Genomic DNA, 17,219 nt, shown 5'->3' on the forward strand with positions numbered 1-17,219 from the left:
GTCAGGGGCGCACCAGTATTTATAAATCCCTCATAATATTTCCCATCTGCAAAACGATTCAGAAATTGGCTCTTTATGTGAGAAGCTGTTGTTTATTCAGTGGCGATGGTGTTTAGATGTTGTGAAGAAAAACTCCGCCGATACTGAGTTGCCAGTAAAAAGGTTTATTACATAGTAAAACAGTATCATATCAAGCACTATAGAGTACCTGAGAGAGGATCTGTGCCAATTCTAAATGTCCCCTCCCGAACAGACTGACCAACAGCATGTATATATGGTTCTTGTTGTTGAAACAGGAGACAGAGCATATGGTTCTTTTTAAAATGATCTCATCTATTTGGACCTCACATTCCTAGCCCCTGCACAAACAGAGCACATAGGGCACTCCTAGATACTACCACCTCAACTTATTGAAAGAATGTTTTTACCTTCTTCTATCAAAGGTTTCTTTTTAAAATATACTTCAAAGCCACAAGAGAGTTTTCACTAACTACAAATGCAGAGAGCCAAGGAAGTACGTTTTTCAGGCTGAATGGACAACTGTGGTCTTGAGGCACTCCCTCAAAGGAGGCACAAAGCCCAACCATGGATTAGCTGAATTTTTAACCATTTTTTTCTGGCAAAACTTGACAAAAGAAGTGACTGATGACTGTAGATTCTGCCTACTGTGTCAGCAAAGAACCAGCAGGGGTCCCCCTAAAGTTCTCTTAGAGGCTCTCTCTGTTGAGGGTGTGTCATGTGATCAACTTAGCATGTTCCCTCTTGAAAAGAGCCACGCAGAGAAGCACTTTTACATGCATCATGGGATCCAAATCAGTCAGGACACAGGCAATGGCTTTGTAAATTAAACAGCATTATGAAATAAAAGGAAGCAGCTGCATTTTTCAGCCAGGAGACAAAGTCATTTTCTTAATAATCTGTACAGGGTTTTATTTATAGAGCTTGTGTTGAGAGACTGCATTGTAACTCCTGCCATACTTTATTATATGGCATGTGAATATTCCAGACTAGAAAAGTGTACCTCCTTACAGTGTTTCGGGGCTTTTATATGGAGCACATTTTATTTGTGAGACTAGTGTGTTCCTATTGGAGTGTGCCTTAAACTGGTATCAGTCCTAATGCCAGTGCATAAGACAACCAGCTAGCTAACTACCACACTCCCATTCCTGAAGTATTAATAAAACAACCGAGAAAATGCCAGCAATTCATGCAAACTAGCTATCTCTGTACTGTATTCATTTATTTTCATCACTCTTGTGTAAAAAGTGGGCTAAGCCCAAAATGGTCTTTCATAGTCTTAAGAACAAGTAATTAGTCAGTAAATTAAACAAATAGATAAAAGTAAGTTAGTTTGGGATAGATTTACTGTTTGATTTTAAATGTTGAATTCTTGTGGGTAAAGTTGCAGACTGTAAGGGTTCAGCCGGCCCCGCCTGCTGCCGGCAGAGGGCAACGGCGGCAGGGTGTCCAGCCTGCGCCGCCTGCTGCCAGCAGAGGGCGACGGCAGCAGGGTGTCCAGCCTGCGCCGCCTGCTGCCAGCAGAGGGCGACGGCGGCAGGGTGTCCAGCCTGCTCCGCCAGCTGCCAGCAGAGGGCGACGGTGGCACAGGGCCATAACTTCAGGGAACTCCAATTCCCAGAAATCCGCGGGCTGATTAGGTCCAACGCGACACACCTGCGGACTCCTCTACTTAAGGTCAAGGCAAACAGTGGTGTTTGTCACACCTTTGTAGAGGGGTGACCGGTACGGTACTAAGTGTCAGAAACGAAACGAAACGAAACGAAACGAAACGAAACGAAACGAAACGAAACTGCCCCAAAACTGCCCCAAAACTAAAAAAGAAAAGAAAAGAGGGCTGAGAAAAGAAACTGTCCTAAAGCTACTTAAAGGGGAAAAAAAAAAAGTCTGCCTTCCCTTCGTTCTTGGAGTGGAAGTGTTTTTTGGTTTTTCCTATTATCTGTTCTCTCGCCTCTCTAGTTCAGCCTTTGTTTGAGCACGCTGCTCTCAGCGTCTCTTTTGTTTGCCATTCGTCGTTTTCCCGCCTTTTCTTTTCCCCCTTCCTTGAGGTGTTTTTGCCAGTAGTTACCTGTGCTCCTCAGTGGCGCAGTGGTAACGCCACGAAGTGCCGATCAGTACATCGCCGGTTCGAACCTGGCTTTGGGTCACCTCATATGCATGTTTCAGACTCACAACCCAGTGCCACAATAAACTCATTTTTCCATTTTTTCTGTTTCCATTTCTGCACTTGGGTCCGCCTCCCCGCCGTCCCGTAACAGAGACAACCTTTTAGAGAAAGATGGATCGATATTGTTCCACCCAGCGTTGATGCTTGAACGACTTGATTAACATTTCCGAGCTAGTTTGTTTTATGAGATGCCAAATATTCTCTATATGGTTTGAATTTGGACTCTGATCAGGCTAAAACCGTTAGTATTTTGCACTCGGCCCCTTTTTTTCTTTTTTACAAATGCAACAGAAATGCAAGAAATTAAGCCCCACTGTTGCTACAGATCAGACACTGTAAAAGAATCACTTGTACTTAATGGGCATTTTGAATAGAAATTAAATAAATAAAAGGCTTTGCTCTGGATTTTGCACAGTATTGTATATCTAGATATGTGCTTTAATCTTTGCATCATCCTAAATGAAACACTAGAAAGTTGCAGGTGATATGACTAATGGCTGACAGACATTTTATAATTTCTTGTTTTTAATGGTATTTGCTGATTTTTGTCTTTTTACATCACAAATAGCTTCACTGGAATTCAGCAGGTCAGACCATGTATTCCGTTGTACATTTAATCTGTTATATTCTCATACCATTTCCTTTTCAGTGACTCTACCCACTCCAAGCATTTCTCTCAGTCACAGTAAAGAGGTCACATGGGGAGAGAAGGTTAACATCACCTGCTCTGTAGAAACACAGTTCACAGATGGATCCTTCACTCTGATACAGAACTCTGGGTCCTTTAGAGAGACCAAGAATGGAACCTCTGTCACCTTCAGTTTACCAGAAGACTTTGTTCATGAGTGGTCTTACTACTGCCAGTACCAGGCCAGAAATTCTAGTCATGGTCTCAGTTCTCCACTTAGCAGTTCAGTTAATGTCTCTCTAATAGGTAAGACTAATTCTGTTTGGTGTTTTTTGTCCTCAGTTCTTGACTGGCATTTTAAAGAGGTTCTGATGTTTTTATCCTATGCTTGATAATTGCTGTCAAGTGTTTCTCATTAATTGAACACTGTTCTTGAGATCTACATATCTACAATATCGGTCACTCAATTGGGAGACTATATATGGAACTACCCGTCATATACATATACATATACATATATATATATATATACACACACACACCGATCAGGCATAACATTATGACCACCTCCTTGTTTCGATGCTCATTGTCCATTTTATCAGCTCCACTTACTATATAGGTGCACTTTGTAGTTCTACAGTTACAGAGTGTAATCCATCTGTTTCTCTGCATACTCGTACCAGCGCAACACACACTAACACACCACCACCACGTCAGTGTTACTGCAGTGTTGAGAATGATCCACCACCAAGTCACTGTCAGTACTGCTGAAGTGGATTTTGTTCATGAGGTTATTGTTGTTAAATCTTGGCTGCATGACTGTGCTAAGAAATCTGTATTAAAAGTGTGTTTTGTTTTCCAGTGAACTTGCTTGAGCCCAAAATCTCCCTCAGACCACTTGATGGATGGTTCTTCTGGTGGCCTCAGGGACCAGAGGTGACCAGGGGCCACAGCTTCTCCATCATCTGCTCCACCAAACCACAGTACCCAGGAGGCTCCTTCCACTTGGAGTTCAGTGGATCCAATATCACCAGAACTCAGTCAGCTGTTGACCACTCAACCACCTTCTTCTTTCCTGAGGCAGATTTTGTCCACCAGGGAAACTACAGCTGTGTTTATGAAGTAACCGTGTCTTCAGGCACCTTTTACTCTCCTACCACTGAACTCTTGGTTGTCACTGTGAGAGGTACAGTAAGATGCACCGGTCTTAGTTTGCTCATTTATTTTCTTTAAAAAAAGTCTTGATGGTGATTTCTCTCACAGCATCACTGGCTCCCTTCATCGGTTCTGGAGTGGCAGCAGGACTGTTACTCATATTAGTGCCAGTCATCATTTTATTCATGAAGAGATGTAAAAAAACAAAAAGATCAGCTGGCTGTGAAGACTGATGATAGACACTGTGAGTACTTTTTTCGTCAGTCCGTATCTATACCTGCAATTATTTACAATAAAAACAGCCTACTTATTGCTTGTTATTCTTCAGTTTTAGTAATGTATAGTAGATGATTTACTTTAGGTCTACATTAAGACAGTATGTCCCGATTTAAAAATGTAGCATGCTAATCAAATGCTTTTTGTACCTTTGACACCATTGTTGTATGTACAGTGGTGCTTGAAAATAAAGAACTCTTAAGCATTATTTGAATTTCTGCAGAAGTTTGACCTCAAGTTAGGCTTCATTTAAGTCATGACAATAGATAGAGAACCCAGTGAAACAAATAATATAAGCAACTATAGGTTTTCGTTAATTTTTTGAATAAGATGTTCAACATTTAAATATTTTGGTTGGCAAAAGTATGTGAAGTTCTAGAATTATCATTTTGGTCTACAGGATAATTAGAGTCAGAAAGTTCAATTAATTGGATGATCACGTGTGAATGTGGCTGACCCTTCGTTTTAAGGCTGACCCTTAAAAGACGTCAACCTGAGTCTTCACCATCAAAGTCTGGTCTCTATCACACACACTTATTAGTGCACGCCATGTATAAGTCAAAGGAGATGTTCGAGAACCTCAATTGTCATTGCTCGTTAGGCCGGAGAAGTTCACAAAACAATTTGAACAACTGGTGAAATTTTGGACTTCATCAGTCCACTGACAGGCAGGGCCAGAGTGGGACTTGTATAACTCCGGGTCTGAAAACGATACAGACCAGCCCACCTTAACCTCTAATTTTATTTCTCCTGCCATACATAGACAGCACTGACTTAGTGAAACATATCTTTTTGGAAAATTTGTGCATTTTGTCCGTCCGTCCGTCCGTCCGTTACTGTAGCAAGACATAATTGCACTTAAACTTACGCATATTGGACAGAAATAAAAAATAGACAGAAATAAAAACAGACATAGGTCTTTAAGCTAGTTGTCGACTAGTCGCTGATCGTGTATGACACTAACAACATGGAAGACAACAGGTGAGAAGCCTGGTGATTTTGGGGTCCGTATCTCTGGTTTCAGGATCAGATAATAAATGTTATCTCCAGTTACTCAAAGACTACATTATAACACTGTACGATTGAAGTTGGTTATCCTTATTTTCACAGAGTTACATCACTCTAAATTTCTCTGGCCTTATGGATCTGGTTAGCATCTCAGCAAAGCAGCCAAGTGTACACCTATGTCAGATACTAATTTTCGAGATTCTGTGGTCCATATCTTCGTTTCCCTGAAGGCTAGCAATGCAATCCAGGCCTCGTTGAAAGGGGCGTGTCATGCTTTACTAACTTGTGGAAAATGGCTTTGTCGTGGATTTTTAAAGTCAGATTTTTAAAGTTGCTTATTGTACAGTGTTTCCTTCTTCTGTGGTTTTATTAATGATGTCATCAGTGATTAGTCAACTAGAGTTTCATCACATAACTGTTGACTTTAAAAAAAAAAAAAAATCTGAAGTCTTGTAACCACTAGTTGAAACAGCAAAAGAAATCCTGGGTTTTGGAATGGTTGAGTCAAAGTCCAGACCTTAATCCAGTAGAAATGTTGTAGCAGGACCTAAGGTGTGGTGCTCATGCAAGTAAGCTGATCATATTCAAGGTCACATTTATGTAGAAATTCAAAGAGTTCTAAAGGGTTTACAAACATTCCGACACCACTGTAAAACACCTCATTAACATATTAACAATTAACCCAACATCGTTCTGTAGGTATGGATAACGTATATGGGATCCACACCGAGGCAAATGATGATCGTGAACATGTTTACATGAATGCAGAAACTGCTTTCAGCCAGACGGAGGAAAAGGATGATGGCGACTGCAATAATGTTGATGCTAATACACAAAAATAGAAAAAGGGCATTTATTCAGATTGTTAAGAAAAGCAGATTTAAAGGGAGACAACAGGAAGGAGAAGAACTCTTAGAAACGCTGATCGATGTTCACTAGGTCTCCCTCATTTTAAACCTTTGTCATTTCTCTGCTGCGAGTATTTCAGGGTTTTCTTACTTACACCTATAAGTTACTTTCTCCATGTCTATAAGTTTGTTTATTTGTTTCTCTGGAGAGCTGAAACAACTATTATCAGTTTATTTTTAAGCCCCTGTCTACTCATTTTCATGATTTTCTTCTATCTACAGTTTTTGTGGTATTTTTACTCTGATCTGTCAGAGAAAGAATCATGTTTGTCTTTTATGTTATAAAAAAAATAAATGACTTTTCTGCTGTTTTCTTGTGTTGGATTTGAGTTGAGTGGGACTGAGTTTATACATCAGCTTCTTGTGTTCTTCTCCTTTATATAAAGTGACTGATCTCCCGATGCACTCAGCCAAAACTCCCAGCAAGTAGCTTTTCTACATTTTTAAGCAGTGCTTGCTTTGAAGGTTAATTACACCATTGTTTGTTGTGTAGCTAGATGCCTTTTCCTACTTGCATTAGCCAGCAGCTGCAGGATGTTACTTTAAGCAGTTAAATTCTTTCATAAGAGCATGACAGCTAGTGGTACGACATTGCCAGTAGAAATTGAAAGCTAATATGTTAACTTAGTGTTACGTTAGCCTCCCCCTAATATAACAGTGTTTCCTCCCAACTGTATTTACCAGGCAGATACACAGTAAGGCAGACAAGAAATTTCTCCAGTGTCCGCATATCTGACCGTGCCGACTCATAACAATAGTTTGTGTGACTTCCATTTCACTAGCACAGCTCAGCAGTTAGCTAGCTAGCTATAGGTTGTGGATATAACGTGAGTGCTGAGCGTTCAAATATCAGACATGATATGTCCCTGATCTTATCGTAAGATGAAATCCTGAGTTCTCCAACATTACCTGCAATATACGTTATTGAATATCTGCACATTATGAAACTGACGTTCCAAAAAACTAGGAATGTTTAAAATGTTTATACACCTTAAACAGGTGTGTTCTTTAGTCCAGATGTGCAGTTGTGACTTGTAGAATGGAAAAATTGCTAAAAAAATTCCACTGTTGAATCTGGATCCACTGGATCTATCTGTCTTCAACAATACAATAATTAAGTTTAGTTAAAGGAAAAGGTGATGTAACATAGCAAACATACTTCTGTCCCTTTTAATTAAAGCTATAATTTCTTTTAATGAAACCTTTTATAAATTGTTTTGTAATCGGGCATGTCCAATAAAATTATGTAATGGCAAAAAAGTGATAGGACACTTACTGGACATACTGATTGATTTCTGTCTGCCAACATGCTGTTTTTGCTGTTTTCTCATGTGAAAGAATCAGCATCACTACAGGATGTTGAGTCATAAATATTGAACATGAGGTAGTTCAAACAGCAGCCCCTCAGGAAAAACAATGACACATTCAGAACTTAGATATTTACAAGAATTATGGTATGATCTGTTTAAACCCTGTTTACTATTGGCCTGTTACTATTTTCAATTAAACAGGGTTTACATGATTTGCTTGTCATTGCATTCTATTTTTTAAATAAAAAAAAAAAACCTTTATTTCAAAACTTACTGTCCCATGTTTTATGCTGCTACTGAAACACAGAGTTTTAGTCCATTTTAGAGCAGGAAGTGAGGCTGCATCCCTGTTCCTAATGGCCACATGGTGAGTAGTTAAATTGTTTTGAAGTAAAAGTGTCCCAAAGTTTGAAAATCGGTGTGCAACATTAGGAATTGCCACTAAAATGCACATTTTCTTAAGTAAACAAACTTTTTTTGTGTTTCAGTAAAAATATTATGATTTTATGTGTACAGTTGTTCAAACTGTGTTTGCTAGTAATGTACTGGCTAGTGTTTTTGAGTTCTGCTCAAATTGTCATTACCAAAAGTTTCGTAGTTTTAAGATTGTTTTAGAACTGACAAAATGGAACGTTTGATCATTTATTTTACTAAAATAAGCATAATTAAGATATAGGGTCAATAAAATTTTAATCAAAAGTCCAAGTCAGTTAGAAGTGTTTTCAACCTTGAATCAACTTGGTAGAATGATCCATATACTCTTGGGAGCATATACTCTTCAGTGCTGCACACAGACATAGCAATGAGGTTGGCAGCCAGGGCCATTTCCAGCTATAAGCAGCCGCTTAGGGCCCTCAGTTACCAGAGGGCTCTGTAAGAATGCAGGAATTTTTTCCTTCATTTTATTTGCTGTTAATATCGTTTGGCGGTAAGGGATGGTGAGCCCAAGCCATGGCTGTGTTGGGAATTGTTTTATTTTCTAGTTTTCTGTTCATTTTCCTTGTTTTAGTTAATTATTCATTGGTAAGCAGTGTTAATGCTGAAAAGTTCTTCTGAGAGGCCAACAATGTTCTATTCTCATGGTCTGAACAATAACAGCAAATTGCCTTGAATGATACTTCCTAAGGATAGTAATACAACCCCATTTCCAAAAAAGTTGGGGTGGGGTCATATTTACCACTGTGTTTCATCAGATGGTGGTAGCTGATTTTCTCTCCCGCTCGGGCGGGGGGTTGTCGGTCTGAGTTGTGCGGTGGGGGCATGTGGAGAAGGGGGCGTGGCCGAGCGTCACATGCAGGAGTAGCTGATGATATTCACGTGTGCCTTGTTTCTGCCAGCCTATTTATAGCTATCTCTTTTCTCAATAGGTGGCAGAGCCCAGAGAGAAGGAGACCTGTGGAGAAGCTGATTGGAAAGATTGAATAAAACAATCCCTGATTAGTAATCAATAAACTAAACATTGGCTGAATAGAGACCCCTCCTAATAAGGTAATATAGGGAAGCAGACTATGGACTGTGTGCAGTAGACTCTCTAACAGGGAGAGAGTTTCTGGGCTCACAGAAGGGAGCTGGGCTAGATGACAGTTTAAGTTATAGCTGGTACACTCTTGTACAGGTATGGAGGGTTGTGTGAGATGCCCTATGGAGAGTTGTGTAAGAGGGCCCTGTAGGGAGAGAACAATCAAGAAGTCTTGTTGCATTTCTTTTTATCCTTTTTCATTTTTGTTGACATTCTTTGATTCTATTAAAATCTTTTTGAAGATATTAGATTACAGATAGTTATTAGGGTAATAGTATTGATAATATTAGAGTTACTTATAAAGGTCCAGATAGCTCTTGGTTGCGACAAAGCTAGAGCAGAGCTAAGGAAGCAAAGACTGAAAAGTCCCAGCAAACGTGTTTTATTTTGTCTGTGGTCTGAAAAGCCGAGTGGTTTTTGTGTTGTGTGTAAATAAGTGTAGCTCTCCACACCTGCTCCCAGTGTCCTCACTCCTCCCACCCTTCAAAGTCATTACAAGAAGATAGACATAATATGAAATAACCAGAAAGCCATCCTTCTAATCAGCCTTGCTGATCATGCTTTGCAATCAGAAAGATTACCACTTTAACTGACAGTGCAACACATTTTTTGGTTTCAGCTTTGGAAGCCCTTTATTTATACAACATTCTGACCTGACTAAAGAGACACCAGCATTTGGTTTAGATGAAAGATCTTTAATTTAATTTCAATCAGTTTCAGGCATGCCCACCCAGAAATGATGGAGAACACAGAGGAGGCCTGGCTGGCATTTTGTTTGTATTTATACTCTTATGATATAGAGGAAGACATTGTGGTGTCCACACAACTGTTAAGCTTTATTTACAGCTGTATTTGGCCCCAGCCTTGCCTCACACATGGCTGGCTCTAACTTCCTCGGCTTTGGCGTTAGACTGACAAGTCTATTTCTGTTTGTTTTATAAGTCTCTTTTAATATCTAAATATCTGCAGCAGAACAAATAATCCTGAATAAACATGTAAACATTTTCTGAACTCGCTGCAATACAATGTCTGTGTTTTGTATAGTTTGTACTTGATTTAAAAAAAAATGCAAAACTTAAAGGCCAACTAAAGGCCATAACCAATAGTTTAAAAAATTAAAAACAAAAACAAAGTAAAAACAGGCTGTTCCTGCAGTAACTGTGAATAGATTACATTAGTTTTAGGGATGTGCTGCAAGAAAATAGCGACAGACTTGGATTTGATGAGGTAGAAGTAGATCAGTCATCCTGTTTCCCTCATTACTGCTGTCTCTCTTCGTTCCTCCTGTCCCTTTCCTCACTTCGACTCCTCCACAATATTCTTGGGCAGGATAGGTGCAGTAGGAAGGAAGGGGCAGGATGGGAAAGTTGTTGATTGTGGAAAACAGGAAAGCGTCGGGCATTTTTGTGTAAAGCAAAAGCGAAACAGAACCTCGACCCTCTGCAGCCTCTGAAAGTGTGAGCTTAGTGTGTGTTTACTGTGGTCTCCTGCACACACTTAAAGAAAAGTGTGAAAAAAAGGGTGTAAAAACACAGAAAGCACAGAGAAGCACACAAAACCACACGTGTGGACGTTGGGAGAGGCTGTAAAACACCATCCACACTTCGAGGTAAAGCTGTTTGAGGACAGCAGCAGTGCACAACCATAAATCAACTTGAACAAGGACTTCCACAAGGATCTCAGGACCAGGATGGAGAGACCTTGCCTCATTTTCACACTTGGTAAATTGAAGTTTAATGTTTTTTGTTCTGGTAAAAATGTTTAGAATATTAAATTATTCCCACACTGTAAAAAATGTTGTTTTAACTTAAAAACTTATTTAAAGGAAGTCTTTAAATTTTATTATTGCTAGCTAATGTTTCTCTGTTCATTGCATAGGAACTGCATAAAGCTGCAGTTCAGCTGAAGTACTGCCCTAATCAATGGAGTGAAACATGTATATAGATTCATGTTGGTCACAGTCAAAGGGTTTAACTGTGGTAAACATAGATGCACTGTTACAGAAGACACGTTTCTGGTGTTGAATTTAAAAGACTAATAACTTCAAAGGACTAAAAACTTATTACTTAATAAGTTTAGGCTTTTACAGAACAGGAAAAAGTGCAAAGGGGCAACAGAAACTCGGCCTCTGCAGCCTTCTGCATCACGGTCATCAGCACCTCAGTTTAAATTAAAATGATCAGTAAACGGCATAAATTTCCACTGTTACGCTGATGACACACAGTTGTATATACTGGCCAAACGAGATGATACCTTTTAATAAGAAAGACTTCCTCCTACTCAACTCAGACAAAGCAGAGCTACTAGAAACAAACTGTCTAATTTACCACCTAATCTGAACAGCTTCTCGGCTGCATCAGGTACATCTGTAAAAAACCTTGGTGTCACGATCGATCCTGATCTGTCCTTCAATGCACATATAACCAATATTACTAGATTAGCTTTCCTTCATCTTTGCAATATTGCCAAATTAAGAATCCAGGGTGCAGAAAAGCTAATTTACACCTTTATTACCTCGAGGTTGGATTACTTTAATGCTCTGCTGTCTGGAAGTTCCAGTAAAAGCCTTAAACAAAAGGAACAAAATTACATAATCATTCAACTGTTTAGATGTAAACGAAATCATTCAGAGTGGTTTGGTGTGAAATGTACCTTTCAAGAGAAAGACGTCTGTATGTCTACACTACAAATGTCACCGTTTTATCTGCTGTCCAAAATGACCAGTGAACTTGCACGTGTCTAACAAGTTATGTGTCACACTGATAATGGTAAAATTGTGGTAGTCTTTCCTTATAACGCCCTGCATGTATCTCTCCGCCCTGAACGCCTTTTGTGTTGTTTGGGTAAGTGGCGCTGTGTCACACGGTGTCAACAAAACTTAGCACTTATGTGAGTAACATCATGCACCAGAGGAGCTGCGATAGGTCACAGCTGCACCTCACTGTCCTACCCCACAGCACATTCACTGAACAGATAACACACAAAGCAACGCTGGGACTACGGAAAGCGGAAAAAAGATTAAACAGCAGCGTGTTTTCACCCAATGCCCAATATAAATGCACCCCGGATTACATGGCATAATTGAGATTCCATGATAAAAATTATTTTTAATTTGAGTAAACAGCATAAATAACTCTTGGAAATAAGATCTGCAAATTGATATTTCATTAGAGGCCCGGAAGAGGGCGATTCAAAAAGATTCATCCGATTTTAAAGCACCGTATTTTTACAACTGTGAGGTGCCTAGAAACCAATCACAATCCAATTGAAAGAGGGGTCATAGAGTTTCTGACTGTCAGTGGAAGATGGTTCCCTTCAGTCTGAGAGGAGATGAGACCCCTGAGCAGAAAGCGTTCTGCGTTCTCCACTTCAATAAGAGTGAATCAGTCATAACTGTGCAGCGTGATTTTCGTGAGCAGTGAAGCTCCAACAGCTCAGAGTGTTCATCGCTGGTTCCACAACACTGGATGATCTCTGAAATCGCACTGAAAGAGCCGTGAGTGCAGCGACACCCGATACGCTCAATCCAGTATGGGATGAGTTTGACTATGGTGTTGATGTTGTCTGTACAGCTGGAGGAGGTTCATACTGAGACCTTGTACAATTACATAATAAACTTTATGCTCATTTAAACCATTTACAGTTTACTGCATTGTTCTGTAATGATTTACAAGTGAAATAAATCATATAGAAATCGGATGAAACTTTCTGAATCACCCTGTATGTATAGATGCTCAGACAAGAACAATAATCAATAGCCAGCTAAAGCTACTACAATATAACTGGATTATGAGAACATACAACACCCCCGTAAAATTTAATAAATTTAATGGAAAAGTTCCTGATTTATGCATAAAATGTTCACTCTGAAAAAGGTACACAGTTGCATTGTATGTGGAATTGCAATGTAGTCCGGAGGTTCTGAAAATAAGTGTCTCAATTTTCCACATGGTGTCTATAGATCTACCTCTAAACCCGATTTTTTTATTTTGGGTATTTTCTCTGACAATCTTTTTATTGAAGTAGCTCTCGTGAGTTAAATCTAGGCCCACTATTGAAATGCTCTGCTATGGAACTGCTATGTACCCAGTCTAGCTCTGTTGTCTACTTGCAATTTTTTTTTCTTTATTTTTTATTTATTGTTGTCATTTTTGATTTGTTGTTATTTTTTGTTTTTAATGTATTTATTAATTTATTTATTTTTACCTTCTTATTTACATATTTAATTTCTTATGTAGTTATTTGTTTTGTGTGTGTTTGCTCAATACTTGTTTGCTCCGTATGTCCACTACTTACTGAAAAACTGCAGGTCAGAGTGGTTTACTAGAGAGTTAAAATAGCAGAGGTCAAGAATATAAATCACTTATTACTCCAGTGAGCACTAACACAGTAGCAGAGGTGACAGCGCTGCTTTAACTGTTATAAATGCTGCACTTTCACAAATCTACATACTGTGACTTCTTCTTCTGGAAAATAAGACATCGACTCTTCCTCATGTTTCACATGACTGGCTGTTCATCGTAAATGTCACACTTTCATGTGGTAAGGGGTCAAATCATAGCCTAAGCAACTAAACCTGGGTTCATATGCCTCATTTATAGATTTTGTAATAATAATAATGATAATAATAATAATTTTGCAAAGCTGAAACTTCAGGAACCTTGAAGTAGTTGAACATGCTTTGTGAGACAGGCCTCAGGTGTCCATTGCGTATCCTTGAAAAGGTGAATGCACACTATACGAGGTCATCTAACACATTTACTGCATAGTTAAAAGAGAGCACGCTTCTCTTTCCAGTTCACTATGGCAAAAACTTGATTAGGCCATCAAAGCGCATCAGAGGAAGTAGTGCTAAGCCAGAGCTGGTGCTAAACTTAGGCTAAATATCATGTCTCCCTACTCCCGCATAATGGGTCCTAAAACAACGTCTCCTGCACCCAAACGGTGCATATTACATCTTCAAGCAAGCTTTTCGGGATTCAACCAAGTACACTGAGAAAAATGAGAAGTCAGCCCAACTTTAACTCTTAAAGTAACTGAATACAATGCTTTTCTTCAGTTAACTGAACTGAAGGACACTAAGTTCAAATTTCTTAGTAGAGGGAACAGTTTTCCCAGCTTTGTAGTTCTGCATCTCAGTTAGGAAAACAAAATAGAATTTGCATTTGCATGGGTCTCTTTTAATCACACAATCCCATCAGACATCTCTCCTCTTGGACAGTCGTGGGGCCTCTGGGGTTCAAACTCACAATTTCATGATGTTGGGATGAATTATAAGGCAGTTGTGCCACATGTAGCCATGCTACTTATCAACAAAACATCAAATCTAATCTAAGCAGAACTAAAATTAAAGATAAAAATTAAAGAACCTTTGACTAAACTAATTGACTCAGGTTTTGAGTTGGATGAACTGTGGTGTCCTCAAGAACAACTCAAGGAAAACTATGTAATCAGTTACCTTATAATTTGTTACTTAGAAGTTGAGCTGACTGAGCAAAATTCCCTACTAGACAAAGGCAATATGTAGGGGTAGAAGCCAGAGTTTCCTAACTGACACAGTGCCATTTAAGATTCAGTCTTGGATTGGTGGTTGTCAGTAATCAAGGAAAGGGTGAATTGAGTTCACTTGCATGGTTGGAACTAATGGCATTAGGAAACAAGGACAAGAAAATGATGAGTTGCCATTTCCAGTGTTATGACCTTTGGCTACACATTGTGGCTGCTCACAAGACAGGAAAGAAAGACAGACAGGAAAACAGTTATAAGAACCAACTGATTGCTGTGTTGGCAAATCAAATTAAAAGAAACACTGAAATAGGTAACTTTTTCATTTATATCTCTAAAACAATGTCTTACCATCTTTTGTCACTTGTTTGTCATTTCTAGCCAGAAGATCACTGAAAGGTTGATTGCAACATACTCAACAGACATAAATTCACCAATAGTGGTATTTTTGCCGTTGAAGTCACTGTTATAAATACTGTAAATATAAATCTGTAGTTTTCAGATGCAGCTTCAAATAAAGTTGTAGTTCTACGTTTCTGATAGAAACATAAAATCAGGCTTATGCTTTTTAATACGATCCCGAATCAGAAGTGTTTTGTTATTTAGTGACCTTACATTGAGTAAAGCAGGGTTCAATTTACTATGGACTACACTATGTGTTGGGGAGAACTGATCTAATTGGTGTTTTGGCCACACATTTTTCTTTATTTTTCTAATTGCACAGGGTTTGTTGACTCTAATGGCATTATTAGAAAAAATCTTCTCACATTTTTTCATGTTTAAACAGTATCGTATTGTGGGCATTGTTTGAACAATCTTTAGTGACCAGTTTAGGCATCTTTCTCTTTCTAAGGCTAGTAGAAGCTTCAGCATTACGAAAGCAGAGAAAGAGGGAATGGTTGAAGTTGAGGAGCCATTGCTTACAGCAGGGGTCTTTAATTAAAATTCAGTGAGGTACAGTTACAGAAAATATCCTCAAGCAAAGGTCCAAAACATCATAATGTCTGACTTGCATTATGAATCAGTGCCATATACTGTTTACTGAAGTAGCCTAGTAGGTATATCAACATCTTATACAGTCAACAATTGAATATCAAATCAAATAAAGTACAGTTCAGTCATATTTCAGCAATATTTATTGTCAGTTTCTTTTTTTAGAGAATGTCATGTGGAATAACTTCCCTCTGACTCACTTTCTTCTCCGACTGCTGTTTGTCACCTCGTCCCTCCCCTGTGTGTGCGTCACTCACTCGAGTCTCAGTGCTCATTGAATGTACAGATCTGATTGGCTGAGTAGCGTCACATGTGATATGTACAACACATGCGATTGGTCTGTGAGTTTCCCGGGCTGCTAAACTGGTACCATAAATGCTTGAAAAGTTACACTGATTAAAATAGGACCACCCCATCAAAATGATTCATTCTCGATAGTTTATTGGTTATAGGTCCAGGTCCGCACAGCGTCTGGGTCCGGACTCGGACCGCGGTCCACCTATTAGTGACCTCTGGCCTATAGCAATAAAAGCATTTACCTGTCCACTGTTGATACTACTTACCCGTCTGTGGTTTACCACAATTACGTCCAGTCAGGCCTACTATAGTATCTTCTCTATGTTCTGATGACAGATGACGACCCATGGTGGCTTGGTTGTAATCCATTTTGTGTGTAATCTGTATATGCAGTGGTTGCTTGCTTAAAGAGTTGGCTGTTGGGTCTGGTGGTCAGTTTACATGTCTACCATTCAGGAAATCTGGATTCAAAACCTTGTATAGAGATGTGAGGCCAGCTCCTTATATTGTTAAAGGTGCACCGTACAACTGTTAACATTTATTGCTACCATAGTCAGTAGTTCATTTACTGGAGGGACAAGCACCATCGTGTTGTCTCCTGCATAGTATTCATGCAATTACTTTGTATTTTTGTACTGCACATTACTTGTTTATTGTTTAAGTATATTTTATTCTATTATTTATCTGTACTTTGTTTTTATATATCTGTAAATAATGTATGGTAATACCTTTGCTCCTGTACGATTTGCTCTTGTTTTGCTCTTTACTGTGCTTTGGTATTGCTACAAGTATTGCTATAATAGAAGAATTTCCCTCTGGGATTAATAAATCTATCTATCTATCTATCTATTTATCTATCTATCTATCTATATTGGTGTGGTGGGGCTATAAGGTGCATGATGTTAAAATATATAAGTAATGTTAGTGGAGATGTCAGTGGGGTTTGGATTGTGTGAAAATGTGTAGCTGTGACAAACTGTCAAAGATGAACATCCTCAGGTCTCATAAACTGAGGAGTGCCACATTGAATCATGTGCCATAACTTCAGTAAATGCCTTTGGGCCACTGTATACTTGCTTTCAACTACACATACATGCTCGCACACTTTGGCTGCACAAGCAACACTGTTCACATACCGGCTCACGTAGCTATTGTTTATCTGGTGGATTAAAAGTTCTACCCCCTTGGTGGCAGTTAAGTGCTGATCAATCCCCAATTGCCACTCCAACTATTGACAAGCATATTTGTCACTGTGGAGCAGCATAGAGATGTCATATAGATGTGGGTTGTTACAGACAAGCTCTATCAGCCTCTATTCTGCCATGGATGCCATCGTTTATGGTTTGTTCAATGTGCTACTGATATCATTGATACAAATACAAATATATTAATTTAATTGACATCATGAACTCAAAAAGGAAGTGTCATGTTGACA

At 39.0% G+C, this 17,219-nt stretch overlaps 1 protein-coding gene across 1 annotated transcript in view; it reads left to right on the forward strand.

Annotated features, from left to right (window-relative positions):
* LOC118801503 (deleted in malignant brain tumors 1 protein-like) overlaps positions 1 to 17,219 on the forward strand; it is a gene marked incomplete at its 3' end in the record, with an annotated part of 150,584 nt that overhangs the window by 98,304 nt on the left and 35,061 nt on the right. The window contains exon 15 of the mRNA XM_036561803.1: positions 9,032 to 9,059. Coding sequence (XP_036417696.1) covers positions 9,032 to 9,059 — 28 coding nt within the window. The remainder of the gene's footprint in view (positions 1 to 9,031; positions 9,060 to 17,219) is intronic.

Source organism: Colossoma macropomum, unplaced genomic scaffold (assembly GCF_904425465.1).
Source record: "Colossoma macropomum unplaced genomic scaffold, Colossoma_macropomum, whole genome shotgun sequence".
NCBI classification, from domain to species: Eukaryota; Metazoa; Chordata; class Actinopteri; order Characiformes; family Serrasalmidae; genus Colossoma; species Colossoma macropomum.